At 40.0% G+C, this 10,000-nt stretch overlaps 1 protein-coding gene across 1 annotated transcript in view; it reads left to right on the top strand.

Moving 5' to 3' along the window:
• Positions 1-7,356, top strand: part of LOC138052949 (coiled-coil domain-containing protein 83-like) — a 13,550-nt gene extending 6,194 nt beyond the window's left edge. Inside the window, exons 7-10 of the mRNA XM_068899555.1 lie at positions 517-585; positions 797-918; positions 4,752-4,917; positions 6,244-7,356. Of these exons, the coding sequence (XP_068755656.1) occupies positions 517-585; positions 797-918; positions 4,752-4,917; positions 6,244-6,447 (561 nt within the window). The 3' untranslated portion in view covers positions 6,448-7,356. The remainder of the gene's footprint in view (positions 1-516; positions 586-796; positions 919-4,751; positions 4,918-6,243) is intronic.
• Positions 7,357-10,000: the final 2,644 nt, after the last annotated feature.

Genomic DNA, 10,000 nt, shown 5'->3' with positions numbered 1-10,000 from the left:
AAAGAGGGAATACATTTTTTGCAAATGTTGGCCATGTAGCACTTATATTTCTCTGTCCTTGTGTGGGCCCATTTCCATCAGTAGGGCTAACGCTTGCATGGTTCATATGGGGTAGAAACGTAGCAATTCACATTACACTCTAACTAGAAGTCACAATGCCTTATTTTGCTTACTTAACAGAATAACTGATCTGATGGCGTTTTATTCACGCGATAAGTCTAGTTTTCTTTTTTTTTCTCCAATCTCAAGAATGTAAACAGCATTTCTGAGAGTTCCAAACCTCCTTGCGGGTTCGCTCCCAATGCACTTGCATGCAATCCGCCTCACAACGGAAAATAACCATGTCTGGTACTTTCATTGTCAATTCCAGTGCCTGCACCTCATCTCTCTCTAAAAGATAATTTTATTATGTCTTTCTTTATAAATAATTTCATTTCTACAAGGCTGTGGCTTATCTTAATGCATTATATCTTAGTTTTCATTTCTCATGCAGCATTTTTTTTTGTTTCTTCCTAGAAAGCAACAAATGAACTGGACAAAGATAGCTGTGGTGAAATACTAGACAACAGATGGCTGAAAAAGGAGGTAAGGGAATAAAAACGTACCTTTTGAAAATCAGGAACCTTAAATATTAGACACTTTATTGACTGAGAAATGCCATAACGCCAACTGCGCAAAATATGGATGTATAAAAAGCTTGTGCAAAGTACAATGTGTTGCAGAGCAGTTGCTTTTGTTCTTGTGGATGTAGCCATTAATTTTAAGCTTACAACAGCAACATCGGTTATGGTTTCAGGTTTCTATTCATCAAGAAGGTCATGCCCACTTATCCAAGGCTGTTGAGGATCTTGAACGAAAGAACTTAGAAATCATGAGCGAGATGTTTGACTGTAAAGTTGAGGACCTCAAGTTCACAAGGTTGGTCCAATTAAATTAATTCCTTTTTGTCAGAAAAAAGATCCTTTTAACTTTGATGGTTCTATATAATTTGATGAAAGAAAATTCATAAACAGACAATTTAAAGCCACTGGTTATAAGGGCCTGAGTTGTGGATACCTTGAAAAACAAAAGTGTCAAAAATAATTTTTGTTTTTGCTGTTGCATACAGCTCCTCATTCATTTCTCCATTTGCCCTTCATTTTTTTTAAATGATGCCAACAATGTGCTTATTTTATTGTTAAGTAAAGTACGATTGTCCGCATGAGTGTAGTCCTGAGAAGGACTGTTTGAGATGACATTTTCTCCAAATTATCTCAAGAATGTAAACAGCATTTCTGAGAGTTCCAGACCTCCTTGACTCCCCTGAGAGTCAATGGGTAATAGATTGTTCACAGAATTGAAAGATTTAAAATACACACTACCACTTATATTTCTTTATGCATTAAGGAGGGATAAAGCCCATGGAGAGTCAACATATTTTATGACACTGAGTCCATTAAAACAATTGTACAACAACTTTATTCTTCCCTTATATCATTACAAAAGATTTTACTCTAGAATAGATAGAATTAAATACCTACTTAGATAAAAGGGTATTGGCCTCCTAAAATAACTAAAAAGTTAACGAACTTGGAAACCAATTTTCATTAACAAGGGTTAATTAATTAATTAATTAATTTTTAACCCTTTGACGTCCAAACCGGCCTAAACCGGCCAGACTTAGCATTTTACTCTGTCTAACCCCAGACAATTTTACCTGTCAATGGGGAACCCCTGAGAGTCAATGGGTAATAGATTACAATCATACCTTACACACAGACACTAGGGTGACCCTATTTGATGGAATGATGGAGTGGAATGGTGGAACGGAATGGTGGAACGGCGGAATTGCGAAATGCACGGAATATACCGAACATTCTAAAACACGGATATACGGAATATTCTAGAACGTGGGATGAGAGGAAAGTCTTTTAAAACGGATATAAATATTGCATTTTTTGCCCGTGGGTAGTCTGGGTAGGATAGCATAACTTCGGATGATAATTTTACATTTCCTCGCCACAAAAGATAAAAAGATGTGTTACACAGAAGAGTTCACCCTTGGGTGATATGTTTCCCCGCTTCCGTTTTTGTACCTCTCGGACTGCGATGAAACATCGCAGGCGCAGTTTCCTACACTCAGAGAAGGAAAAATGGAGAAAGACGATGGTAAGTGTCTCAATTGCCTTAAAAATGTAGGACACGTTATCGTTTCTTTTTCAGGCTGATTTGCTAAGTCAATGCCTTTTTGAAGTCTTTTTTACAAAACATGCTTCTTTCATACACGATTTCCCTAGCAGATGTTGTTATGATCGGTCACAGGCGGACCACTTTCTGTCGATGTTGTTGTTGTTGTTATCTTCCACATATTCCGTGTTTCAAAATATTCGATTTTTTCCGTGTTTTAGAATATTCCATATATTCCGTATTTCAGAATATTCAACAGACAGATCACAACACTGCAAACTCCATAGGCCTCCTGTGGGGCTGGATTCTAGAATACCCCCTCACTTACAATTCACTTCCAAAAAGCTGCTCCCGCAGTCATTTACATACGTCAAACGCAAAAAAAAAGTGTATTCAACAATGGCAGGGCGGCGTCACAGTGGATTTGGACAACCCCGGTACAGATCCGCAAGGGAATTTGGACCCCCCCCCCCCCCTCCTGAAAATAAGCGTACTTTTGATAAGTTTAAGTAATCGCATGGACCCGAGGGCGATTAAGGATGAATTTCACGCGTGTTTTCAAAGTTTTTCATAGTTTTTCAATTTGCCCTTGAATGCCCGAGTCGCGAAGCGACAAGGGCAATTTGAAAAACTTTGAAAAAACAAAAGTGAAATTAATCCTTAACTACACGAGGGCACATTGCGATTACATGTTTATCACAGAAAGGGCAAAATTATTGTGGGAAGCCCGTTCAGTGCATATTATTTTTTGAGTACGTTGCAAAAAAGGCAAAATGAAAATATTAGGTAGTTTTTTTCTTAGTGTAAAAAAGAATCTCCAACACACATTTTGAAAACCAATCTTTCTCAACAATAACTTACAATACTTTCTATGCTGTAACTAATTTAAAGCGAATTTTTAACAAGTTATATGAGGAAATACGAGAAAATTTACGAAATGCCGCAGCGCGTGCTTTAAACAACTTTTACTGAAACTCAAGTCTAACTTCGCCTTTTTTCCTTTTTGAAAATTAATACGAGAATTCATGACTTGACAAGTTTGATTCTGAAGCCTTGTAATCAAGTACACTTCTAAGAACGCATCTTCCAACCAAGAGGAGTTACTTTAAAGTGGAACCTCCTTTGTGGAAGCGCCGCCCATTCAAACTATCAAACGGAACAAAAAGCAACGCTTTACGAACAAGCCACAGCGCGTGCTTTTAACAACCTTAACTGAAGCTTAAGTCTGACTTTGCTTTCTTTTTTCCTTACCAAAAAGATAACACGACAATTCTATGAATTCCAAGTGCGTTATTTAAGCTTCTGTCAGAAAGGAGTTAAAATTCTCATCTACATACCTTTATACGAAATGTTGCCTCGAATGCTTAGAAACAACAAATTAACTGATCTACGTCTTTTCGTCAGGTTTTCAAGATCCGAAATATAACTCTGTATCGATAAGCAGTGAAATAAATAAGCTGTAACATGGGGAGTTCAAATCCGCGAAGGGAGACTAAATCCGCGAGCGGATGTAGACCAGGCGTCCAAATCTAGGGGAGTCCAAATTCGCTAGGACAGCGGGACTCCGAGCGCCATATTTCGTCTGTGGGAATGTGGGACTACGGGAGCAACAGTTAAATAGCGCCATAGCCCTCAATAGTTCTGGACTGCAGGAGTGCAGGACTGCGGGAGCGCTAGTTCTGTACTTCCATATTGTTCAATTGTCCTCGACTGCGGGACTGCGGGAGCACTAGTTCTGTACTTCCATATCGTCAACCTCATCCCCAGGGTCTCTTTTTCAAAAGAGTGAGGGGATATTCTGAAATTGATACTCTACTCTTTGTGAATGGTGTGTGGTTCTTTCACTTCCCACAGGTTTATGAACATTGAAGGGCTAATGTGAGACGGGGCCGACGGTTTATCGCCCTTATCCGAGAAGACTAAGGAGTCGAACCATTTGCAGATGTCTGTCATTACAACGGCAACACTTTCTCCTGAGTTATTTACAGTTGAGCTATGTCACGCGTGAACAGTATCCACCAGGGATTGAAATGAACATCCGACTTCCTCTTTGGAGCTTCCGAGATTTGAATGGAATCTTGAAGATTTTTCCGAAAGTTGGTACGAAAAAGGCACAAATAACTGAACAATAATTCATCAAACGCTTGAAACCCCGTTCACTTTATGCGATATATCAAGGAAATATCTACGGGAAATTCAGAATCACGAGAGCGAAGTTCAAAACTGGCACGCAGATTTGAATACTCAGTCCGAATTTCAAAATTACTTGTCATGCGTGACGTAGCTTGACTGTTAAGACCGTGAGTGTTGGTCTGGCAGGAGCTTTGATCCTGCAACCTACCGTGCAGTAGTTTGATGCTCATCCAACTTAGCCGACCCGTAGGTGCTCGACTGTTTTCCCCGCGATCAATTTTCTTTTCAACACGAAAAACAAGAAAACTTGACATACAAGGGGCTGCAGGTAGCCTATACTCTGGTTAACTTGCACTACAATTTGTGTTTACTTTTGAGAGCAGTTGACTTAAAACTCAGAAATTGAAACTGCAGCATTGTTTTTGTTTTTGTTTTTGTTAATGTTTGTTTAGGAAGTTTTACCTAAGTTGCATTGGCGATGAAGAGAGCTCAGAGGAAGAAGATGACCATGTGGACGAAGAGGAAGTGATCGCATCACACGGAGTGCTGGCTGAACAACACGAAAAGCCTGATGATTTGCTAGATAACTACTTCTTTTTAGGAGAGGATGACTATGAGGTTTGTGTCCTGTCAACAATGGTTTTGGCCTTAGGTCTTGTAATTTGCAAAGGAGCTCTCTGATTTTTTCCCGATTATCCCTGAGTGAACATCAGAATATAAATTTCTTCGTTTCATTCACCGGAGTTAAAGGGGCTTTGTCACAAAATTTAGTCAAATTCAGCGACTGGAAACTGGCAACCAAATCAAGCAAAACGTAAAAATAACTCACTTAGAACATCGAAGGAAGGTTTGAATATAGTAAATACAAAAGGAGGCAGGGAAGGGAAAAATTGAAAAAGATTAAAATGGATTGTGACTGGAATGTTTGAAAACTGATCAGCCTAACAGTTTTTGAAAGTTGATCTCCGTTGTTCGTAACTTTAATTATGTTTTCTCGTCATACATTTTTTCGTCACGAAGCTTTGGTTTGTGTTGTTTAAAAGTAATTTCTGAGTTAACGTTAAGTTGTAAAGCGAGAAGGGGCGAGTAAATGGTAAAACGACACAAAATGAACTACACTGCCGTCACACAGCCCCTTTAACATTTAACATCTCTTTCAGTACAATCGCGAATGTTCTCCATTTCCGACAATTTCGATCCTATCCGTAATGCCTGATTTCAAGCCGAGGGGGGACAAGGTGCGAGTCTGCAAATTATGAGATTAGCAACTATTCATCCACACCAAGCTTTACAAAATCCTCAAGTTTGGTGTTAATAGACCCAATATGAAGCGAGATACAGCGATTTAAAAAAGTCAAAATTTACAAGAAAATGTATGGATATGGACACTCGAACGCTGCGTCCGGATAACCAACATTTCTTTGTAAATACTGGCGTATTTAAATGGCTGTATCTCAGTCAAAATTGACCCGATTAACACCAAACTTGGTGATTTTGTAAATCTCAGTGGGCCCTTTCTGACTATGTGAATCAATAGTTGATAATCTCATAATTTATAGACTCGTACCTTAGTCGCCTTTGGTTTGAAGTCAGGCAATTGTTACATGAGCCCAGTTTAAAGGCCCATCTCCCACGAGTCTCCTGTGGCTGTATGGTGGAGCAGCGGAACTACTAATCGGAAAGTCGTAGGATCGATTCCCGCAAAGGAGCACTCGGGTTTTTTCCGAGCATCCCCGAGTCACCATCGATTTTTCTTTTTTTAATTTTGGCGTTATCGTCGAAGTCGTCGTTACGCACTCTCCCCACTACCAAGTAACTGCCTCTGTTTGGTCGCCGGGGTCCCTCGTTGGACGACTTCCAGCCGAGCTCTGAATTTGTGGGTGGGTAAAGTACAGTACTGGTACATGTATATGCAACTCTTGAGAGTTTCATAATTTTTGTCAGGACTCTCCTCGCCTTGGACCGATGGAATTACAGCTTCTTTCAGTGATGGGAACAAGGAAACCAATCCTTCCTCACCCAGTTGACTTGCAACTTGAAGAAAACGCCCTTGTTCCAGTAGAGGATGCATCCAGACCAGAATTTTACACGAGTCCAAGAAATTGGCCTGTTACCAACAACATGCTCCAGACGTTGGCCATACAATAAGAGTGATTTCTGGTTGAATGTTCTGTATAAGCAATTGAGGACTAGAACGTCAGTTTAATCTGCATACAAAGTCGGCCGGCTTTTTCCATCTTAACTCTTTAAATCCAAATCTGAATCCTCGGAGAAATTTAAGTTTTGGCCCGGTTGTTCAAAAGCCGATTAACGCTAATCTCAGATTAAAACCAAGGAGTTCATTTCTGTATCAACGCTGATATTCGGCAAATTTTTACATTAGAGGAGGTCAATCTGGAAAAACAAAAATAAGCAAAAGAAACGTTCACCAAAAAGTTGAAAACATGAAACAAAAGTTTAGTCTAATCCTGGATTGAGTTAATCGGTTTTCGAACAACCGGGCCCAGAGTTCTTCAGCTTGTTTGTTTTACCAATGATGCTTCCAGGGCACTCAAAAAAGACGTAAAAAGTAGACTGGGTGAGAGCAGTCGGTCGGTCATTCCAACTGATTCCAAAGAGTTAGGACAATGTGCGAGCCAGCGAACTATGCGAGTCATGCGAGCCATGACTGCGAGTCATGCGAGTCAATATGGCGGCGAGTCAACATGCGAGTCACACAGTTATTGAAAGCTAACCGTTTTAAAATGGGTGCTTAGACTTAATAACTGTTTATCAGCGCTATTTGAAATGGGTGCTTAGACTTAAATGCGAAATTCGCATGGCTCGCTGGCTCACAGATTGTCCAGCCCCGATTCCAAATGACGATGTCTTATTGATATCAATGTCTGAAATAGTTTTAAGGTCACATCTAGATTTTATGACAATTTTGAATAAGTTTTTTTGAAATCGCGATGAGGTAGAAGTTGTACATATAATTATTTATTTACTTTCACATGTAATTATGTTGTCCTCTATCGTTGTGGAAGTACTTTATTAGAATTAGTTCCTTGAACTGTGTATAGAGTATTTTCACTCACGTGATCAGTAGCCTTGTTTTACCACTGAAGGTAAAGGTAAAGGTACACCTTATTTAACTTCGGAAGTTCCTTTACTCTCTAGAGAGTATTCTCCCAGGAAGCCGACGGTGCGCTCATTTTACCCCCCACTTTCCATCAGTGCTCCGTTTTAAGGGTATTTAAAGCTACTTAGGCTACACTGAAAGGAAAGAAGTCGAAACAAGGATGTGAGATCCGGGGATCGAACTCAGGTCCTTATGCACCGAGGCCGCGCACTAACCGACTGTGCCACCCTTGCTCCTGAAACAAAGGAAAACGTTTGCATGATAAAAGAGCTCAATTCCTCGAGGATTAGTTGGGTTCACCAATATGGCCGCCGTTCAGTTGTTTATAGGTACACCAACATGGCCGCCGTGACGTCACGTGAAAAAACTATTGTTCAAGAAAAGCCTTAAATAACAATGACCACAACCAAGTTTTCTGAGCCCGCGAGACTGAGCACCCCCAGCAAACCATTGTTTGAACGAAAACCGCTGATCAGCAACCTGGTTCTGGTCATTGCTGTCTAAGGTCTTCCGTTGTGAAATGATGAAAATTGTCTATCCTAAGATGTATGTTAGCGGATTGTTTTTCCCCTGTGGTTTTGCGGTACTGTTGATATTAAGGCTTATTTTGGGTTCTTTTGAGTGGGTTAGCCTGTTTCTTGCTCAAGTGAAAGATATTAAAGGAGCTTTGTCGCGTTGTTTGAGGGTGGTTAAGGGAAATCTTAACTCGAAAACGGTAAAGTGAAATTCCTTTACTGATAAAATTATCGTTATTCCACAACAAAGATGATTCTGAGCAAAAACGACTTTATCCAGGAGATTTGCCATAAACTTGAAAAACGTCGGGCCGATTTTTTTCAAGATTACCCAAAAACAAGCCGTTTAATCTTGTCCATTTGTGTCCATCCATGTATCTCTTTCCTTTTGCTGTATTTCTTTTATGTTGCTCAACGGTTTTAAGTTGTTATTGCAATGTTTCATTCTACTTTTTGGTGTCATGAAATGACATCATTTTGCATGACATATAGCCCCTTTAAAAAGTTAGTGGTTCCGCTCTTCCTCCTGTTTCCTAGCAACGGTGTTAATCGGCAGGAACAAAACACAGGTCACAAGTCACAGGTCATTGTTTTACCAATACGGAAAGAATCTTCAATGGGTAACCCTATTCGTAAAACAATGACCTGTGACCTGTGTTTTATACCTGCCTGGTGTTAATTGATTCTCTCATGAGAAAGTAGTTTTAGAGGCTTCAGTTGCTCTGTTATGGCCGCCATCCAAATGTATCTTCTCTCGATGTCATGAATTTGGCTTGGAACACATGTTCTAAAAAATGGTGTTTGGTATACCGTACCAGAGCAACTAGTTTTCGGGTTGTGGTCGCACTACAGGGTTAAATTGTGACTACGGTCTGCTAAATCACACTTCAGCTCAAGTTCGTGTGCGACCACAATCGTAATCACGATTTAGCTATCAATTGACGGATGACAGCTGGTGTTTTAATTGGTATTTGGTGCTAGCTACAACTTATTTGTGCTTAGCTCTTGTTGCTTTTTATTCGAGTAGTATCTTTTGCTGCATTTCCTATAAACAACTTTCCCGAGTTTCTTCTCTTGTTTCTTTGGCCTGTTCATAAGCGGTTAGTCTTAGGACGCCTCCCATTTGACAGAACTGACCGGCCAGACCAGGCATTTCGAAGGATTAACTCTACAACGCCTTTAAGTTAACACACTTCAAGGATGATATATATACTCCTCCAGAAGAATGCGAGGGATTATCATGCAATTGTACCTTCAAATTGTTGCATTTTCGTTGCCCCTTTCCCTTTATGTCAATCTTTTATTCGTTAGTTGCTATGCGACAGACGTCAGCCACCGTTTTTTGTTATTCTTTGTATAGAAAATTCCTTTTCAGTGTTGCCGCCGGCGTCATCGTTTCGTAAGTAACCGTTGACGACCGTTGTTGTTTTAAATTTCTGAGAATGCGCAGAAGAGCCGGTACAATGTAGTCCGTGCACGTGACGTCCACGTACGTTCTTTGATGCTGACCAAAAGAAAAGCCGACTTTGGGGACGAGAATGCACTGGCTCGAAAAAAGATATGTTAATGATTATATGTAGATGCTGGGCAGGCGTATTTCGCTAGACTGGTGTCATTGGAAATTTGATTGACACACTATTGACACACCGACCTGAGAGGGTATAAAAAGCTGTAGATTAGAGTAGAACAGAAAAGGAGAGAAAAGCTGTAACTGCGTTGTAGGGGTCAACAACAAAAGAGTGAAATCAATGAGATTGTTGAGCAGTCTTTCTCCCCAGAAGATTCTGCTTTCAACAGTATACCGCAGTATGCGTGATTTGATGGTGTTATAACACAGAAATGTATAAATGGAGTTGTAAAAGAATTTACTCTCTTAGGAAGTTTTTGTTTCCTTTATAACGTACTTTAAGAAATTAAATACAGACTGTAGGAGGAACAAGGTTCCGAATCCTCAGAAGGTCCATTTGTAAGGGGCTCTAATGGCAATCAGCCGGTTTTTCCTACCGGAGAAATTCGGCAAGCTTTTGAACTGGAGACTGTAGTTACGAACTATGTACTTTATTAA

This window comes from Montipora capricornis, chromosome 6 (assembly GCF_036669925.1).
Source record: "Montipora capricornis isolate CH-2021 chromosome 6, ASM3666992v2, whole genome shotgun sequence".
NCBI lineage: Eukaryota > Metazoa > Cnidaria > Anthozoa > Scleractinia > Acroporidae > Montipora > Montipora capricornis.
The sequence above is the reverse complement of the archived record's forward strand: the minus strand, read 5'-3'. Positions and strand labels throughout refer to the sequence as shown.